We start from the raw sequence: 21,372 nt of genomic DNA, 5'->3' as shown, positions 1-21,372 counted from the left end.
AAAGCATGAAAAATAACTATAGCTACTTCAATTTAGTAATAAATACAACATAAAAACAAATAATTTGTGACAACAAAAACATAAGAGGAAGAAAAGGAACTTATACAGGCAAATGAAGATAGGATACTATCAGAAGCAAAGGGCCTATTTTATCTGTGAGAAACTTTATAGAAACCTCATGATAAACATAAAACAAAGCCAGAACTGAGACACATAACATAAAAAAAGAGGAAACAGAGAAAAACATCATGGAAAATCACTAAACTAAAATAGCAGAAACACAAGGAAAAAGAAACAATGGAGATACAAAGCAATCAGAAAACAAAAGAAAATGGCAGTAGTAAATCATCATATGTCAATAATCACTTTAAATGTAAATGCACTGAATTCACCAATGAAAAGGCACAGAGTAGTTGGATGGATTAAAAAACAAGACCCAACTATATGCTGCCTTTAAAAGAACCACCTCTGCTCTAAAGACAAATAAGTTCAAAGTAAAGGGATGGGAAATGATATTCCAAGCAAATCTGGAAGCCATACTTATATCAGACAAAATAGATTTCATGTCAAAAAAGGTAACAAAAAAACAAAGATAGACATTACATAATAATAAAGGGAGCAATCCATCAAAAAGACATACTATTTATTAATATATATGTACCCAAATTAAAAGCGCCAATATATATAAAGCAATTATTAACAAACCTAAAGAGGGAAACAGACAACAAAACAGTAATAATAGGAGACTTTAACATCCCACTTAGACCAATGGATAGATCATCCAAACAGAAAGTCAACAAATAAATATCTGCCTTAAACGACACATTAGACCAGATAGAATTAATAAATATTTGTAAGACATTCTATCCAAAAGCAACAGAATACACATTTTTTCCCAAATGCACATGTAACATTCTTAAGGATAGACCATATGTTGGGACACAAAACAACTCTCAATACATTTAAGAAGGTTGAAATTATATCAAGCATCTTTTCTGACCACAGGAGTATGAAACTAGAAATCAACTACAAGAAGAAATCTGGAAAAATTGCAAATATGTGGAGATTAAACAACATGCTTATGAACAACAATTGAGTCAATGAAGAAATAAAAGAAGACATCAAAATTCTTAGAGACAAATGAAAATACAACATACCAAAATCTTTAGGATGCAGCAAAAGCGGTACTAAGAGGGAAGTTTATAGCAATACAGGCTTACTTCAAGAAAAGAAAAACCTCAAATAAACAATTTAACCTTATACCTTAAGGAACTGAAAAAGCAGAACAAATGAAACCCAAAGTCAGTAGAAGGAAGGAAAAAATAAAAATCAGAGCAGAAATCAATGAAATAGAGACTAAAAAGACAATAAAAACTAATGAAACTAAAGCTGGTTCTTTAAAATGATAAATTACATTGACAAACCTATAGTTATACTCACTAAGGAAAAAACAGAGAAAACTCAAAAATATAAAATTAGAAATGACAGAGAAGTTACAATGGATACCACAGAAATACAAAAGATCATAAAATACTATGAAAGGCTATACACCACCAAATTGGAGAATCTAGAAGAAATGGATAAATTCTTAAAATCATACAACCTTACTAGACTGAATCATGAAACAATAGATAATCTAAATAGACTGAACACTAGTAAGGAAATTGAAACAGTAATCAAAAACATCACAAAAAACCAAAGTCCAGAACCAGATGGCTTCACTACTGAATTCTACTAAACATTCAAAGAAGAATTAATACGATAGGTAAACCCTGTGCTTGCTTCCTCTCACAACCAAATTAAAATTACAACTGAACTACAAAACAACCATCAGTGAGAAGCGCCTGAAGTCTAGATGAACAGAAGTCCTACAACTAAGGACATACAGAAGAAGCCATGTTGAGACTGGTATTAGGGATAGAGATGCGGAAAGGGCTGATCCCATATACATGTGTGGCAGTTAAAAATCGAGAGGGATATTTCGGCTGCAGAGGTCCCTCCTGAGGATCGAGGGGTCCAAGCCTCACACCAGGCTCCCTGGCCCAAGTTTCCAGTGCCAAGAATAGAAGTCCCCACAACTTCGGGCTGTGAAAACCGGGAGCAATTCTGGGTGAGTGAGACGAAGGGCTGCTGGAATCCCAAACGTTCCTCTTAAAGGGCCTGCACATACACTTACTCACAGACAGACTCACTCGCTCTGAGCTCCAGTGCTGGGGCAGCAGCTTGAAAGGCACCAGGGACATACAGGGAGAAACTGAATCATCTGGCAAGGGAGAGGGCTAGAGGGGCAGCTTTCTTCCAGCAGAAGTGCTGGCAGAAGTCACTGTTCCTTTGTTGAGCTCTCCCCCTCCTGGTGTACAGATGCAGGTGGCCATCATATCTAAGTCTCCATCAATCTAGTTGACAATATTAGCCCCTCCCTGGTGACTCCCTGAGACTGTGCACCACTCAACTTGCAGGGCCCACCCCAGACACTCCCAGTGGCTTTTCCATACAAACGACCTATCTTGGCTCATGCTTGAACTTTCCTAAAATCTCTCAAAGTTTCACAAACCCCCAACAAGTAACATGTGGCCTCCGCATGTCCTGTACCTCTTGCTAAGCAGCCCCAATGGTATTGTAACAGTTATGTATGATGTCAGAGGGGTAGTAAACTGGGGGGGGGGGTTATCACTTGTGAGGGGTGTAAATGTCTAATCATTATGTTGTTTTGTACACCTGAAACTAAAAAAAAAAAGAAAGAAATGGTGTTGGGATAACTGGATAGCCACATGCAAAGGAACAAAACTAAGGCCACTATTTTATACCTCACAGAAAAATTAACTCAGAATGGATTAAAGACTTGAATGTAAGACCTGAAACAATAAAATACATAGAAGAAAGCTTCTGGAACATCGGTCTTAGTGGTGTTTTGCAACAATGAGGAGAGGTGTAACAACAATGGTTTCTTTCTTCTGTATCAGCACCTCCCTATTCAGCAGCAACAATCAGTGACCAGAACACAGACCCCTATGTCAGGATCCTTATAGCCCACCCTAGCTCCCAAAAGCTGTGTGCAAGTCACTCCTGGAATATGTGCACAGCTGTCTGACGCAGGGCAGGGAGTAAGGGAATGTATAGCTACTGCAAAGCTAAGAACTGAAATGGACTGAAATTAATGGCAATTTACCTTCTAAGCCTTCCCCTAGAAGTTGGAAGCCTTCAATAGACTCCAGAGTTCTAAAATACTCCTAGTTATACTGGACAGATTTTACCAGTGCAATTGTTGTCTGGGAAGAGACAGAATCCTGGCACTTCATGCTCTGCCATCTTCCCAGAATACTCCTCTTCATCATTTGTTTTGATGCTTAGATTGTTGTGAATTTGGGCACTGGGTGGGCCTTCTAGCTTGCTCCTGCGTATTTTTTACAAGCCCCATTATTTTTTAAGCACTTCACTTCCTGGCAGAATAAGGCATTTAGGCCTATCTTATACTTTCCCTGCACTAGCTCTATGATCTGTTTCTGGAATCTCATTTCTCTAAGAAAACGTCATCCTTTTAGTATAGAATGATATTTAGGGACAAAAACTGAGTACTAGGTGTGGTAACTGCTATTGGAGAGAAACTAATACTAGGATCTTTCAACAGACAGAGCTAGGAGATAGATGATGGATGGATGGATGGATGGATGGATGGATGGATGGATGGATGGATGGATGGATAGATAGATAGACAGACAGACATAGACAGATAGATACCCATACACATATCTATATCTTTTTCCCTCTCTCTCTACAACTGTGAGTTCACACTGATTCCTCCAATTTCAGTTGAACACTACAGCAAATCTTCTGGGGTTTTTCTTCCCCATGTTTGCAACTCCCTTCTCTGACAGTGAGAAATGTGGATCCCAATATTCTCAATATGTTTAGCTCTTTGCTCACTTCCTCTGTGCATGGTCAACTCCTAATCCTCCATCTGTCCCTTTGGCCCCAGTGTCAGGCTCCACTGCCCCTGGCCACCTCAAGAAAAGGAAAGGGAGGAGAATGAATACATATTTTTTAACTGAAGAAAAGAGCAACAAAGAGGAGAGGAGAGAAAGGTATGGAAAGGGAAGAGGAAGATGAAAGGGAAGGCTTTTTATCTGTCTCCATAGTCACACAGTACTGTGAAGGGTAGATGTCAAGATCGTGTGCAGAACTAGGAATAACTGAACATAAATGGTCAGCATCTTTCAATGTTAGAAAGCTCTGGACTCCTTTTCCTCAACTCAGTCATTCTTCTATAATGTGCTGGGAGAAGCTAAAGGCCATTTGTCCTCATTTGAAAAGCTAGAGATATCCATTCTGCAGGCAAAAGAACCTAAGAAAACCCTTTCCTTATTAGTATAATGTTCAACCTAATCCAGCCATCCCTGACCTCTAGGCCAACAGCTGCAGAGGTCACAGACCTTGGAGCTGAGTAGATTCTGGAAACTTTCATGTGTAAAGGAACAAAAGTCCTGATCAAAGGTAGGCATGCGGGAAAATTTGGTCTTCTCTGGCACACTGTTTACAGAACACTTGGGCAGACTTGGCAAAGATGGGAAGGGGGTTAGAAGTCAGGGCCAGCGGCACAGTTTAGAGCTCCATGGCATGGCTGGTTTCAGGCAAAATTGTGGAACAGACCTTATCTGATCCAGGAGCTGCTTCAGTTTCCACTCCAGAGACCCCTCTGGCAATTGACTTTTCCCAGGCCACAAAGTGGAATGCCAGGGAGGGGGAAGGAAGGCTACGGAATTCTGAGAGCCTGGTGTAAAGTGGGTCAGGACACCAGGATGTCAAGGAATCTGGATTGTAAAATAAAGGATTGCAGGGAGGGGAATCTGCTCCCAATTTGTATTTGGAAATCATCTGCCCAGTGCAAAGCAGGAATGTAGTGGCAATAGAAGTGGCATTAATATAAGATCTGATCACAACTGCAAAGATTAGGAGAAGAGGAGAACATGGCCCTGGTTCTCCCTGACTGGGGACTAAAGCTAGTGTGGTTTGGTCATTTGCTTCTATACATTCGCTTCTTTACAGTAAGACTTTCAGTTTGTTCAGTGAATTAGGCAAGTTACTTAACTCTTAGTGCCTCAGTTTCCAATCTAGTAAATGGAAATAATTCCTACTTATTATGCTAAGTGAAATAAGTCAGAAGGAGAAAGACAAATACCATGTGATTTCACCTATATATGGAATCTAAAAAGCAAAAGAAATGAACAAACAAAACAGAAACAAACTCACAGATACAGAAAAGAAACTCATGGTTGTCAGATGGGCGGGGGGCGGGGACGGTGAAGGACTTGGTGAAAAAGTGAAGGGATTCAGAAGTTACAATTGGCAGTTACAAAACTGTCATGGGGATGTAAAGCACATCTTAGGGAATACAGTCAGTAATATTATAATAACTATGTATGGTGTTAGGTTGGTACTAGACTTATCAGCGGGATCACTTCGTAAGTTATATAAATGTCTAACCACTATGCTGTACACCTGAAACCAATATAATATTGAATGTGAACTGTTATTAAAAATTTTTTTTGTAATAATACCTACTTCATAGGGTTATGATAACTAAATTAGCAATTAAATCACCTAGTACTGTACCCAGCACATTATTATTTTTATTTACGTCATGACCAATATCTTCCCCCACTAAGCCCGGTGTGCACAGCACTGTGAGCCAAGCCCATCAGGCCACACCACATCAAGGAAGCTGTGCCAGCACGCTCACCAACAGATCCTAGACAATGCATCACAGAGAATATAGCAGACAGGTCCTAGCAGCATATTTTCTCTGTCTACCAGTTACCTGTGCACTTCTTTTATTCACCTGTCCATTCTTAAGGACAGGTACTGGGTATTAGATGCAACCCATGAGATAAAATGGGTATGAAACTGGAGTCAGAGGCTCTTGGGTTTGAATCCTACGGCACTTAGAGGCTGCGTGATGCTAGAGAAGTTACTTATCTATTTGAGCTGCTATTAGTAATAGAAATGTGAATATGTGCCTTCTAGTGTCACTTTGAAGGTTAGTCACAGTGCTGTTAAAGTGCTGGCCCTACCTGAGATGTAGCAGTCACCAATAGCTGTAAATGACTATCATTATTACAGAACACCTGGCAAGGACCAAGTACTGACGACACATTCAGTGAATTAATGAAGTGATTCCACATAATTTCTTCATGGCTCCTTCCATTGCTAATGGGCCCTTTAGCAAAACACACCCTGAGAGACCATCTAGTACAATGATCTCATTTCACAGAGAGGGAAACTGAGGCCCAGCCAGAGGATGTAACTGGGAAAGTGCCCGGAATGGCAGGGAAAGCTAGAACCCAGGACGTTGGACTCTGTGTCTTGAACTATACCCACCATCCTGTGACACTTTCTTGAAAGGTGTCATTTATATTTTCCTCCAAAAGTATTTAGAGATTTCCCTTCCCATTACTCTTTCACCAAGAGAAGCCAAGTGTTGAGATCATCGGGGGGCTTGGGCCCATGAGAAGCAGCTGGTTAAGCCGAGCAGAGTCTAGTGCTCCTGGGCCCCAAACAAACAGACCACTGATCCCTCTATTGCCCTCCTCGCAAACATCATTGTTTAATGTCCCTGCTCTCCATGGGAAGAGAAGAGCAAATTCCACCTGGTTTCTCAGCTGTTCCAAAGTAAACTCCTGACCTGTAAGATTTGTAGACAATTGGTGTCAACCATTGTTTTCTACAAGTGAATTATCTTACCCTTTTACTTGTTCTAAATGTCCCCACAGATAGGCCTTTTCCATAAATATATGCAGCTTGTCTATATGTATAATTTAATGACACTTATTAGCCCCACAAGGTAGCATCTGCCTAAAAACAGATTAACTAGCCTCTATCCCCATTCTTCCAGCCCAGGGGAAGACGGTACGAGGCTACAGAGAATCACTGGACTGGAGCTATGAATACACAAAAATTGTACACCAAGGGTGTGTGTGTGTGTGTGTGTGTGTGTGTGTGTGTGTGTGTGTGTTTTACTAAGGTGAGAGTCCCAGGCTTTTATTAATCCTCAAAGGGGGTCCATTAGTACTTCAAATATGTTGAAATGCTAACCATAATTATGTGCTCTGGTCTTCTTTCCAAGTTCTTAGAATTGGGAGGAAGTGGAGGTAGGGTATTTGACAGCTTTCCCTAGCACCAGTGAAAGGTCCGTGTTGGACCAGAGTCTTTAGGCTCCGGCATCAGGTATATGCACTCAAGACTTCAAGTTTGGCTCTTCTAGTGGGGGAAACTCAAGTCCATCAGAGCCAACAGTGTCTGAGGCTTTGGCTAGTAGAGCCTGAGGGCTTTGTAGCAGGTGAAACTCCAGGAGACCATCTTCCTAGAATCCCAGTATAAGGGATAAGCATGACTGTGATTTTCTGGGGGTGGCCTCCAGGGAGATGACCTAAGATTAGATGTGAAACTACCTTTCCCAAGAAATACTAAAGGATCTGGAGCTATCTGGAGCAGGACACACTATTTAGAAGTGGAATCAACATTGTGCAGGAAAGGGACAAGAACGATGAAGTAAAAAGAAGGTCTAGACCAAAGTGGACAAGGGAATAAAACCAAAAAACCCTAGAAAGCAAGCTACTGTTTTTGAATAATGCACAAAACAATAGAAGAGGTTGCTCTATGAAGTCAGAAAAACTTTCCTAAAAGTAGCCTTATTCTAAAAGGTCAGGAAGCAAATTTCACCTAAAATTAAGCAGCAGAAAGTACCATAGTCAAATACCATACAAAGTTATTACCAGGAAAATTAAATAAGGAGAGAAATAACATGTCTATAGACAATGAAATCATGCCAGAGAAATATGCCCACCTAAAATACGTAACCTACACAAAGGTATGAAAAGAGCCAGGAACAGTAAAGATGTAGGTAAATATTAAAGATTTTTCTTTTTAATTTTTAAATTTCCCTAAAAGATAATTAACTACTTGATGTGAAGATAATAAAAATGTATTGTGGAGTTTCTAACATATGTAGAAGTAAAATAAATAATAAGAGTACAAAAGACAAAAGAGAAAAACCAGTGGAATTACTGCAGTCAGCTTGTGTTGGCTTGCAAATGCTGATTGTGTGTATCTCTTCCCATTTCTAAATTCTTTAACGTCACTTTGGTAGCTTGAAATCATCCATGGCGAGAGTATTTTTCCATGAAACTGGTAAGTGATACAAAGCAGGGCCTTTTTCTTACCTTGAAGATCTGGTTGTTATCCACCCACACATCACTGGGAAAGTGATCCTACTATAGGATCTCACATTATACTGAAAGTGATATCACATTACTTAACACTATTATTAAGCTAAAAGGTGTATATTGTAAATCTTACGGAAGACATTAAAAATAAAAGAATAGCTAATCAGCCAATAGAGAAGATAAAATTGAATACTGAAAAATACTCAATTCAATACAGGCATACCTTGTATTATTGGGCTTTGCTTTATTGCACTTCACAGATGTCGCATTTTTTACAAATTGAAGGCAAGGCCCTCCACCAGGAAAAAGATTATGGCTCGCTTTCTTACGGTGCTCACTTTATGGCGGTGGTCTGAAACCACACTGTCTCCGACGTATGCCTGTAGAAGGCAAAAAGGTGGAAGCAAGGAACAAAGAACAGGTGAAACAGATAGAAAACAAGTATCTATAATTACATCATATATCATGAACTAAACACATCATTTAAAAGGTAGAGATTGTCACACTCAATGAAAAAAGAAAGACCCAAGCTTATGTTCTTTATAAGAAACTCACCTTAATATAAAAAAACTGTTGGATTAAAAGTAAAAGAATAAAAATACACCAAGCATACACTAATCAAAAGAAAAGTGGAGTGGCCATATTAATATATAATGAAGTAGACTTAAGGACAAGAAATATTATTAGAGACAACCAGGGACATTTCATAATGATGAAGGAGTCAATTCATCAAGAAAACCTAACATCCTAAATGTGTGTGCATCAACCTAACAGTCTCCAAATATATAAAGCAAAATCTGATAGAACTGGAAGGAGAAATGATCAAAACCATACTTACAGTTGATTTCAATTCTCTTCTCTCAGTAATTAATGCAAAAAAGTAGACAGAAAATGAGTCAACACAGAGGACTTGAACAATAACATTAACCAACTTGACCTAATTACTATGTATAGAGCTATACCATATATCGCAAAACTACACATTATAGAACTATATCCAACAATTACACAATACGTATTTTTTTCAAGTATACATGGAATATCCACAAAGACAGACAATTTGCTGGCCATAAAAAAAAAATTAAAACATTTAAGAGGACTGAAGTTATACAGAATATATTCTCTGACCACAAAGGAATTACATTAGAAATCAGTAACAAAAGCATATCTGGAAAATTGCCAAATATTTGGAAATTAAAGATAACTTTCAAATAATCAATAGCTCAATGAAGAAATCTTTGGAAAATTTTTAAAAAAAGTTACCTGAATGATAATGAAAATATACCGAAATTTGTGGAATGCAGTTAAAGTAGTACTTAGAAGGAAATTTATAATTTTAAACACCTGTATTAGAAAAGAAGAATGTTCTAAATAATTGATCTAAGCTTGAACCTTAAGCATCTAAGAAAAAAAAGTAAATGAAATGAAAAGTAGAAAAAAGGAAATAGGTTAAGAACAGAAAATTAGATAGAAAATGGACAAACAAGAGTGAAAATTTATAAAACCAAAAATTTATTCTTTGAAAAGTTCGACTAGACTGATCAATAAAAAATGGAAAACACAAATTGCCAGTATGGAGAATGGAAGAAGAACTATCATTATGCATCCTATAAATATTAAAAGAATAATAAGGAAGTATTTTGAACAATTTTATGGCAACAATAGAGAATTTAGATGAAATATGCGAATTCCTTGAAAAACACAAATTTTGCAGCTCTAGGTTTTCACTGGTTCTTTGTTAAACCTTACATTTTTTTCTTTGTTATGTTCATGTTTTCATTTAAATCCTTGGACATATTTGGGCAATGAATTGTTTAAAGTTCATTGTCTGAATACAATCATCTCTGTGGTTTCTAAGTGCGTTTCTATTGGTTGATTTTTCTCCTGACTCTAGGTCACATTTTGTGCTTCTTTGCATATCTGGTAATTTTTGCATTTGATGCTAGACATCATATACATTACATATTTAATATTTAGATTTGTTGTCTTCCTTTAAAGAGTATTGAGGTTTATTTTAGAAGGTAGTTAAGTTACTTGCAGATTAGCTTGGTAGTTAAGTTACTTGCAGAATGAATCTACCAAGGCTAGTTTCATTCTCAGTAAGGGCAGTTACAGAGCAGCCTTTAATCTGCAGTAATTTTAGACCCATGTCCAAGGTATGACCTTCAGTGAAATCCTTAGGTGTTCAATGAGGTCTCTTCTCTTTGGTTGCTAGGTAGATGAATGAGTCCTAGTCCTGTGTGAGCTCTGGGAATTGTTCAGCTTATAGGTCTCTCACAGTTATTCTTTGGCCAGCCTGATGGATTTTATATGCACATGGAGATTAGTATTTCATCAAAGACTCAAGGAGACGCTTATCAGATCTCTTCTGCATCCAATCGCCTTGGCTTTCCCAAGCCCCTATCTCTGTTGCCTCAAGGCAGTGTGATGGACTATCTTGAGTTCCTCATCTCTGTGCTAGGATCTGGAAGTTTCCTCTAGGCAAAAAGTAGGATCATCATTCTGCTCACCTCTTCCCCTTCCCTTCTTTTAGGGATCACAGGCCTGCGTTGTTATTGTTCAATGTTTGAAAACAATTGTTTTGTATATTTTGTCGTGTTTTTTTACTTGTTTATGGAAGGAGGGCAAGTCCTGTGCTGGCTACTCTTTCACAGGCAGAAGCAGAAGTCCACACTCATAAAACTGACATTTGACAATATGTAACTTAGGTTCTCATTCAACAACATTCACTGAGACACTACCATAGGTTGTAACTATGATAATAGTAGATATGGCAAAATCTCAGATAAGAAACTGAGTGTAAATCACATTTTCAGGAAGTTGACCATAAAAGGGTCGTAGGAATGGATGCTTACAGCACTTTTAATATTTTTCAATTAGTCTGAACCAGGAGTTTGATTCTACTTGACACTATGAATTTTAAATGTTAAAATATAGTTTAAAAACAAACTTATTCCTTATCCTTTGTTTTTATTATGTAAGTCCTAGACACTACACACACTGATGCTTTTTTACACATTTGTAATCACCACTCAGACTCTTTTCACACAGATTTATTGCATAAATTATATTTAAGTGGCTTGACTCTTGGGTAAAATAATCAAAGAGTAGGGAAGGAAGTTGAGTTTAGTCTTGTAGAGTTCTAAAAAAGGTACAATTTAATAGATGTTAAATTCAGAAGCACAATTCTAGTGTAAAGAAATGATTTTCAAATCCCAAAAATATGAGAATTAAGGAAATTTTCTGAGAAGATACAATAATTTTTATTCATTTCAATTTTTGCATCAGTTAAAGCACATAATGATGAAGATCACTGATGATAACACAGACCCACATGCAGACAAGTGACAATGTGGCCCCACCATATTTGCAGCCTCTGAGCATCTCTGCAGTTGCCTGACTTTGATTAGTTTTTAATTTCCATGGAATGTGCAGACGTTGAGAAGTTCTGTGAAGAACAACATAAGAGAAAGACCTTCAGGCACTGCCTGTGCTTACTAAACACAATTCTGTTCTAAAAGTAAATGATAGGTAATAAAGTTTTTTAAAAACTCTTCTCCTTCCCTCTCTCCCTTCTCTCTCTCTCTCTCTCTCTCTCTCTCTCTCTCTTTCTCTCTCCACCCCCCCATCGCTCTTTCCTCAGTGATGTCAGTGCTATCCTTAAATACTTATATTTTCCTTCCTTCCTGCTCTCATCATCTCCAATGCACGATATATAAAAATTCAGGCATACTCCAAATAATTTGATTATCTAAGCTCTAACTTTACTTTTCCAACTTATTTCTTTTTGAGGCAGTTATGCCATTCTCATATCTACACAGCTAGAAATGGTCTATTATAGTGCTAATTAGGCTTTATTTATTTGTTTCTATTAATATTATTTTTTATATTTTACTTAAAAGTCTTTGAAAATTGGTCATCTGAGTGGTATATACGTGTCATTTCCCAACCTTCTCCCTACATTGGAAGAGTTCACACATACATTTACATTTTATTAGCAAAAAAAGGAAATACATGTGGAAACAAATTCAATTTCCAAATGATGTCAAGTTCTATTGCACTCTCTGTCTCCTTCAAATATTTGGCCTTTCCAGGTAATGTCGTATACTATTGTCTCATTGAGTCACTTCATTGACAAGTCCCAATCCTCCCGCAGGCCCTGGGGCAAGCCTTCTGAATCTCTGTGTTCCTATTCGTGCTGGCCCAGGGCCTGGCACACAATTGTCCTTAATACACACGTATACCTGACCCCAATGTTATTGTTCCTCAGTGTTTTATTCTACTCACCAGAGGGTAAGCATTGTCTCACGTTAGCAATATCCGTAAGATACTCTGGCCCTAAGTATTTTTGATAAGTTGTTTTGTCCTGAAGGTTAGCCAAACATTCCGTGTCATCACTGAAAAGCAGGTCCTTGGCTGAAGATTTGAACAACTGGAACATCATATATTCGAACCCGTTTCTTCCAAAGAGCTCCTGGGTCAGACAGACAGACAGTGAGTGACCAGTTACACCAGGGAGCACAGGGTTGTGTATTCTAATTCAAAAAACCTGAGCCTACTGGACTGTTCAGTTCCAGCTCTTGGGAAACCTGGGATACAGCAACAATTTTGGAGACAACATAATAAAATGACAAAAGTTACAGCCTCTGGATTCAAATGCTGGCCCTACCTTTTCCTTGCCATATGACTTTAGGAAAATTCTTTACTGAGCTCAGTGAACCTCAGCTTACTCACTTGTAAATGGAGATAATAACACCAAAGAGTGAGATAATAATGCATGTAAAGAAAATGCTAAATAGAAAGAGCTCCAAGTTTGCCACTATATCACTATTCTGCCAATCACTGCCAGATGTTTTCAACTTTCTGGGTTGCAATTGTAGGTCTGCCTACTCCCCGGAGCCCTTGCTACCTTACCTGGATCTGCACCAGGTACGCAACCATTTCCATTTCTTCCTTCCCCTCCCCTCTCTTCATTTGTCCATTTCCCTTGTAACCATGGGGGGAGCTCACCCTGTACGGGACCCATCCCTTCAAAAGTCCATGACCCAGAGCCTCCGGTTTTGCCAGCTCTTCCTGGATAGTCCTTTAACTGGGATGTGTGGGCAGCATATGTTAAGACATGGATTACTGGTCGAAGCACCCCCAAGAATGGAGTGTGCTAGTGCAAAATGCAGATGAGGGTTTGGGTTTTCCTTACGATCATTTCATTTAGGCAGCCCACTACTCCACAAGCTCAGCCCTTGTTGGCTGCCTCTTGAGGTCATAAATGGAACGTCGGCTTTTTAAGTTTCATAAAGCCCCAAACAGTGCTCAGCCTGCCAGGTTCAGGAAACACAGTGGCATCTATAGAGGTCAGGTAGAGTAACTTCCATTCTGCTTTTCCCACATAGAGCTCAGCCTAGTGCAAAGGGCACCGAGCTATGTCCCTTATTTCTGTGATAGAATAAGCCCAGGAGGTACCATGACACTGCGCAGAGAGTCAAGTGAGTCTCAGGAAGACACTTCAGATGCCCACATGTTGGAGGCCTTTCCAGTCCACTTTGATATCCTAGACAGCCCCGGATCTAGAAGTGAACACTGCCTCTGGCCTTCCGCTTTTTTCAGAGGCAAGGCTGCCAGAATCAAGTTCCACTGCCCAAGGAGAATGAGTGTGAGACTTGGCTGGGGTGTGTCTGTGCAGATCTGCCAGTGAACCGAGCATTTGGTTGTGGGGGGTGGAGAGGGGTGGCGTGGACTGAATGCCCATACCTGTTGGTTGAAGAGCATTCTGCGAACAAAATCCGCCTTATCTTCCCTTGAGACCACAGCATGATTTGGGACTCTGCCTAGGTGGCAGTTCTGAGGCTCAGTCACTGGCTTCCTGGTGCCATCGAGGCACAGCAGCTGAAAGTCTTCCTTCTTCAGATTGTTAGCCCAATCTTCAGGGTTCTTTCCTAGGGAGAGAGAAGCCAGGACAGCTGACGGCTTTCATCCGGCGCCCTCACCGGGCGGATGTGACCATGAAAAAGCACCAGTGTGTGGGAGCATCACAGGAAAACAAAGTAGCACCGCTTTTAAGATAAGAGAGGAGAGAGACATTCATAAACTCATAACTTTATAACCTGCTGGTTAGTGCTATTTCAGTCCTTTTAAAGGCAAAGCTTTCTTAAACAGGCATGAAAAAGCACTAGCCAGAAAGGAAAAGATTGACAAACTAAACTATGTTAAAATGAAGAATGTCCGGTCATCAAAAGACATCAAGAAAGTGAAAAGACAAGCTTTTTCCGAGATGGACAAGATATTTTCAATACATGTAGCTGTCAAAAACTTGTATCCAGAATAAATAAAGAATGCCGGTAAGTCAAGGGAGCCAGGCCCTCGCAGACAGACTGTGATCCCCCGCATGTCTGTCAGCTGCTTGAAGGCCAATGTGACAACCTATCCTGTTGAGTCTGACCAGACGTGAGGATTTTCTCATTCCCTAAGTAAAAAATGTTCGGGCAAAAGTCACTGGAGTCTGATAGACTTAATAAACTCCCTAGGTTGCCTCGCTGGGGAGTGATGTCCTATGAGAGACTCAGATTTTTCCGATGGAGGAAAGGACAGCAGAGGCACGTACCGTCAGTGTTCTGCAGGACCGTGGGGTGCTTCACAAAGGCCACGTCTCCCTTCTCAACCAGACACCTGCACGGCAAAGGTCAGACCAGTGAGAAGCATCAATAGGAGTGGGACGGAGAGATACTGAGAGGGGATCACGCCCTCCCCACCCAGAGCCATTTCTCTCCCTCACCCTATTTCTTTCCTTTAGCCCCCCTTCAAGCAACCCCAGAACTGAATGAGCATTATCATCTGCCTCGGATGTATCTGCACCTAAGTACTGAGGTAGACCAGAGACCTTTCTGTTCATGAACTTGACCTGGGTATTCCTGTTTTCCTTTCTGTCCTCTAGCCCTGTGGTTCTCAAACTTTGAGCTGGGATCAGCAGCATTGACACCAGCTGGGAACTTGTTAGAAATGCATATTCTTGGGTCCCACCTCAGACTCTACTGGATCAGAAACTTCAGGGGGTGGGGTCCAGTGATTTATGTTTTAACAAGCCTTCCAGGAGATTCTGATGTGTGCTCTAGTGGGAGAACCACTGCTCAAGACAGCCACCTCCCCACTCTATAGAGCAATGGCTTCAAAAACGTCTTCCCACTTCCCACAAACCTCTGTCTCTCCACATACCCTTCCCCAACACTCCCAGATGTGCTCCTGCTTTCCAGAGAAAGCACAGAAATCATTACTGGGCTTTCTTTCAGCATCCCTCTGCCAAATCTGCCAGCCCAAGTCTCCAGTGCTTTTCTCCTGCCCTCCAGGTACAAAGAAAGCAGGAAGGTCTCCCTCCCAGCAAAAGTGTCCGGGTGCCGTGCATCCCATCCCTGCTCACATTCTCAGGCACTTTCTGCTATACTTGTCCTGTTTCTCTATATAATTGGGTCCTCTCCCTGTTCACTAGGTCCCGTGTCGATGCCACACTGCCCTCAGGATTGTGAGAGAGAGATGCCTCTCTCCCCCAGTCAGTCTAACACCAAAAAGGAATCATTGCACTTACTACCAGCACCCCTTCACCCCACCCTCACTGACTCACTATTGAATCTGCTCCCACCAGAGTCACCAGAGCCAGCGACCAGTTTGCATGTTCATGTTATTTGATCTCTGAAGTTCTTCCTTTCCCCAGTGATTTGGAATGTCATCTTTGTTATAGACCAAACATAATATGTTCATGCATCTGTCTGGGAAGTCTGTTCTCTTCCATTGATTTATTCGTCATTCACGCACATAAACCAGCCTGTACTGATCACAGTATTGTAGACTTTCTTATATTGTATTATAATGGATTTTTTATATCTAGGAAAACAAATTACTGGTGTATAATTTTATTTAAAAATTCTTGGCTCTTGTTTGGTCTACCAAGCTTTCATACTTTTTTGAGAACTGACTCCCTCTACCGTCATCCTCTCAATCACTCTGGTCACAATGGAAGAAGCTACCACTTTACAGTGCAACTTCACTGCACTGTGAGTTGTGTGAGCAGGAAGCTTTCACCTGAACTGGGCCACACACATTTCCCGCCTGTAGACTGAGAAACAGAGAAAACCACCCTGCAGGAAAAGAGAAAATGAAGCACACGGGCAGAAGGAGAAAGAGAGACAAGAGAAGCAGAGTAGGTCCCTTTATACTAAAAACTCATTCATTGTTTATCTAGAATTCTAATTTAACTGGATATCCTGAATTTTATCTGGCAACCTTCACCATAAAGTGTCCTAACCAGCTCCTGAGGCTCAGGTCTCAGCCCCTACAAGGAAGAAGCTCCCAGAACACCTGTTAAAATATCCCCCTTGGCGTAAGACGGGGTTTTTCACTAGCAATGGAAGGAGTCTTTATACATTTTGTTAAACAAGATAAGTAGACAAAATGTGTAGTATTCTAGAGAGTGATAAGTGCTATAAAAAACAAAGCAAGAAAGGGGGATATAAAGTATTGGTGAGAGAGAGAGAGAGAGAGAGAGAGAGAGAGAGAGAGAGAGAGAGAGAGAGAAATTATAGAGTGGCCAAGAAAGACTTCCCTGAGAAACCCTAAAGATAATGAAGGAATTAGCCATGATGTTATGAGGTGGAAGAGCACTCCGGATGAGATAAGAGCAGGTGCAAAGGTCCTGAAGCAGGAGTGTGCCTGGTGTCTTCACGGAACAGCTGGGACGCCAACGTGGCTGGAGCAGAGAGAGCCGGTGGACAGATGCAGAGGATGAGCTCACAAAGGCGCCTTGTAGGTCAAAGAAGGACCCTGACCCTTACTCTGTGTGAAACGGTAAATTACTGGAGGGCTTGAAGCAGAGAAGTGTGATGCTCTGTTGATATAGACAACACACACCAAGGTTCTGACTTTTTTCCAAAAGGAAGAACGGAGTTGCCTTTAACCGAAATGGAGACAACTACAATGGGTACTCACTTGGGTGGGAGTATGTGAAATTACAGAAGCTCAATTTGGTACATTTAAATCCGAGATGGTGACTAGAAATCCAAGTGAAATGCCCAATAGGCAATTGGATATATGACTCTGGAGTTTCATCTGGAGTTTTGAAGAGACAGTTGGACAGGAATGTAAATTTTGATTTGAAGCTGGGGCTCTGAAAGTTTCCGTGACTTGTCTACAATCACACAGAGAAAGGAGCAAAAGTAGAACCAGGGTTGTGACCCTGCACCCAGCATCTTGCCTTTCCCCAGGTGCCCTGACTTAGCTGGGTCTGCAGGACATGCTCCAGCAATGGGCTGCACTTGAGTTCTTGGAACCACTGGGAATTTGCAGTTGTTTCCAAATTCTGGCTCCTCCTAAATGCAGCACCCAGATGCTGGGATGATGAAAAAGGTGGAAAGGCAGGAAGTTCAAGGGGTTGGTGCCAAAGAGGAAGGTGGTGACAGCCAGTACTCGCCTGAATGCTCCACTGGAGCCGTAGTACCGCTCATGGCTGTGGGGAGCACATGTGTGGGCTGGGTTGCTGCCTCCGCTGCACAGGGCACACAGGCTGGACTCTGGATCAGAACCAGGGGCACAGCTCTGACTGAAGAACTCATCTGTGCAGGAGGAAACAGGAGGTCAACTCTTCATGCCTGTGTTAGCGAGAAAGCTGCAGATTTTGTTCTGGAATTGCCTGAATGATGTAAAGACACATTCAGGTATTTGGTACCATATTATTTGAAATAAGAACCTTATAGAATAAAAATAAAAAAAGGTTGTAGCTGAAGCAAAGTAAAGCAGGACTGGCTGAAGTTGGGACAAGGGCCTGTGCTCACAAAAGTCCACTCCATCCCAGCCCAGGAAGGGCAGACACAGATTTAATCCTGAAAGAGTGGACAAAATTGGAAGTCCTGGCTGGTGGAACCTGTCCCCCATGCCTTCTGACTTCTGCTGCCCTGTCCTTCTTTAAAAAGTCTGCCCTTATGACTCCATATCCAAGAAGGGGCCTGAGAGGCCCAGCCACCATGCCCTGTGCTGGGCTCCGGGGCACTGGGGTGAGGACCCAGCCTCCTGGAGCCCAAGTTTGTGGGGTGACAGTCATGACTCAAGTAACCACATAGTGAATTCATTTCCCCCTTGCTCTGGGGGGAAAGAATCTGGTTCCACAAGCTGCAGATAATGGAACCAGGGGCAGGCATGGGAGTCAAGAGGAGGCCTCAAGCCAAGGGATGAAGAATTAACAGGAATGACTCAAGTGAAGGGCGAAGAAAGCAGCACCGGCAAAGGCCTAGCGCCAGGGCTGGAGGTGGGGGACAAACTGCAGGGAGCTTAATGCAGGTCACTGGGGCTGGACCACCCACAGCAAGAGTGAGTGGGGAAGGGCCGGGGCCAGACCACACCTCCTACACCTTTGTGTAAATTTTGTTCTTTATCCTTAGAGCAATAGGGAGCTTCTGCAGGGCGTTAGACAGTGCTGGACCAGGGGCAGTAGGCAGGATATAGTCACATCTGCACTTTGCAAAGAATGGTACGGCAACGAGGTGGACAGAATCCAGGGCAGGCGTGGGGTTCATGCAGCTGGCTACTGTAATAGTCAAGGGGAGACGAGGACAGTTTGGACTAGAGTAGCACAAAGGGGCCGGACATAGGTGGAGGCAGGAGAAACTGACATCACTGGTGATGGATGGGTGTGTGGGGGATGGCAGCTCCCAGGTTTCCAGCTGGGGCAGCTGTATGGGACTGTGGGCTCCTTCACCAAGCTAGGCAGCTCGGGAGCAGGACCAGGCTCAGCAGAGATGATGAATTCCATTTGGACAGGTTGAGCTTAGTGTGCTTTAGAGATACCTAATAGGTAACGTCAAACAGGCAGTTCAATACATACAAGTCTGGAGGTCAAGGCGAGATCTGTGGTAGGTATAAAACTGGATATTATCAACATACAGACATGATATTAATAATAGAGGTAGCAGCAAACATTTATCTAGTGCTTGCTGTGTACGTATCTTTGTACGTACAATATTTTTTTAGATGGTATTTGAGGCTGTAGGCATGGATGTGAGTGCTTGGGGACTGAGTTTGAAGTGGGGGAAAAAGTTGCTTTAAGCAACTCAAACATTTATTAACCAGGTTGGGAAAGGGGGACTTTGTAGGGATAGGAGAAAAACCAAGCCAATGTGTTTTCACAAAAGCCAGGAAATAGAGTTTTAAGGGGATTTGAAGAAAGAGGTCATGGAGAAAAGGACTGAAGTACGCCCTTCCAGTTAAGCTACTTGGAGGTCTTGGTGGCCTTGACCAGAGTTCTTCCTGAGGGATGATGCAGAAAGCCAAAGGGCAAGGAGTGGAGCAGTGGGTGGGAGGTGAGTGGTTCTGACCATGCTTTTACGAAGTCTGACAGTTAAGGGGAGGAGAAAGAAGGCAGGAGCTGGAGGACAATGTTGGGAGAGTGAGGATTTCTAAAGATGGAAGACGTTGGGCATCCTGACATGTTGAAAGAAATTGTTGGATATACTAAAGGGAGAAGTAGTACCTGAGGGTGTGAGGCTCTGAGAAGGGGAGCAAGAGAGGGGCCCACACTGAGTGCAGGTAGAGGGACTGGCTGGGCTGCGGAGGGAGGCTGAGTGGATGCAGCCATCCGGAGGTCACAGGGCTGGTGTGGGATGTTGAGGGGGAACCTGTCTAGTGGACTTAATTGTCTCTTGAAGGTGCAGATGAGATCATCCGCTGAGAAATAGTGGTAGATGGGTGTAGGACGGAGGTGTGTGTGGACAATCAGGACATTAGGATAATTATTAGGAAGTGTGGGGTGTGCAGCAGAGATACACTGGGGGTGCCCCTGAGTGCCAGGGGCCCACTAAGGACAGCAGCTGGAGCATTTGCAGTTGAATGAACTACTTTGCCCTCTGATGTTCTCCAGCCATGTTCAGCTGCTCAAGAGCAAAGGGAAAGCAGAACAGGTAATGGGGTTCACACAGGGCTGGCATTTGTCAGATGGCGGGCAAAGCAGGGGAGCAGGTAGGTATTGGCAAGAGTGTTGCTGAAATGACTCATACAGGAATCTAAGAGAGATAAGAATGAAACTGAACAATAAAGCAGTCACGGTTTTCAATTTAAAAAAAACAGTTTATATGGGAAAACAATTCTCTCTCTCTCTCTCTCTCTCTCTCTCTCTCTCTCTCTCTCTCTCTCTCTCTCTCTCTCTCTCTCTCTCTCTCTCTCTCTCTCTCTCTTTGCAACCCCAGGCTTCTTCCCTGAGCCAGCTGCAAAACATAAAGAATAAGGTGCACTTCTCCCAAAAAGCCATACAAACCGCCAACAGATATATGAAAAGATGCTCAACTTCACTAGCTATTAGGGGACTTCAAATCAAAGCCATAATGAGATACCACCTCACACCAGCTAGAATGGCTATCATCAATAAGACAAATAATAACAAGTGTTGGGGAGGTTGTGGAGAAAAAGGAACCTTCATACACTGCTTGTGGAATATAAATTGGTACAGCCACTGTGGAAAACAGTATGAAGGTTCCTCAAAAAAAAATCAGAATACAATTATCATATGACCCAGCAATTCTTCTTCTTGGTATCTACCCCAAAAATCTGAAAACATTTATCTGTAAAGATATGTGTACCCCTATGTTCACTGCAGCATTATTCACGGTGGCCAAGACATGGAAACAACAGAAGTATCCCTTGATAGATGATTGGATAAAGAAGATGTGGTATATATACAATGGAATACTCCTCAGCCATAAGATGAAATAGTGCCATTAGCAACAACATGGATAGATCTTGAGATTACTGTGCTAACCAAAATAAGTCAGACAGAAAAAGTCGAGAACCACGATTTCACTCATATGTGGGATATAAAACTGAAAGAAATGAATGACAAATGAACAAAAACTCACAGACAGAGACAACAGTTTAGTGGTTAGCAGAGCATAAGGGGGGGGAGGAGGTAGAAGAGGTTAAAGAGGGTCAAACATATGGTGATGGAAGCAGAAATGACTCTGGGTGGTGAACATACAATGCAATATACAGATGATGTATTACAGAATTGTACACTTGAAACCTATATAATTTTACTAACCAATGTCACTCCAGTAGATTTAATTAAAAAAAGAGAATATGGTCTTTTTCTGAGATCTGCCCTTTGGGCTGATCCACTCCCTTGGAAGCA

The 21,372-nt window shown here is 41.6% G+C and overlaps 1 protein-coding gene across 2 annotated transcripts in view; it reads right to left on the bottom strand.

The window, feature by feature from the left end:
• Positions 1-11,458: 11,458 nt before the first annotated feature.
• LOC109444539 (inhibitor of carbonic anhydrase-like) overlaps positions 11,459-21,372 on the bottom strand; it is a 55,218-nt gene continuing 45,304 nt past the window's right edge. For both annotated transcript variants that reach the window (XM_074312858.2, XM_074312857.2), the window contains 5 exons: positions 17,671-17,812; positions 14,818-14,882; positions 13,968-14,152; positions 12,507-12,693; positions 11,459-11,667 (listed from right to left, as the gene is read on the bottom strand). In XM_074312858.2, coding sequence (XP_074168959.1) covers positions 11,633-11,667; positions 12,507-12,693; positions 13,968-14,152; positions 14,818-14,882; positions 17,671-17,812 — 614 coding nt within the window. In that variant the 3' untranslated portion in view covers positions 11,459-11,632. The remainder of the gene's footprint in view (positions 11,668-12,506; positions 12,694-13,967; positions 14,153-14,817; positions 14,883-17,670; positions 17,813-21,372) is intronic.

This window comes from Rhinolophus sinicus, chromosome 5, assembly GCF_057876585.1.
Source record: "Rhinolophus sinicus isolate RSI-liver-muscle chromosome 5, RSI-T2T, whole genome shotgun sequence".
NCBI classification, from domain to species: Eukaryota; Metazoa; Chordata; class Mammalia; order Chiroptera; family Rhinolophidae; genus Rhinolophus; species Rhinolophus sinicus.
This window is presented reverse-complemented; position numbering and strand designations above follow the sequence as displayed.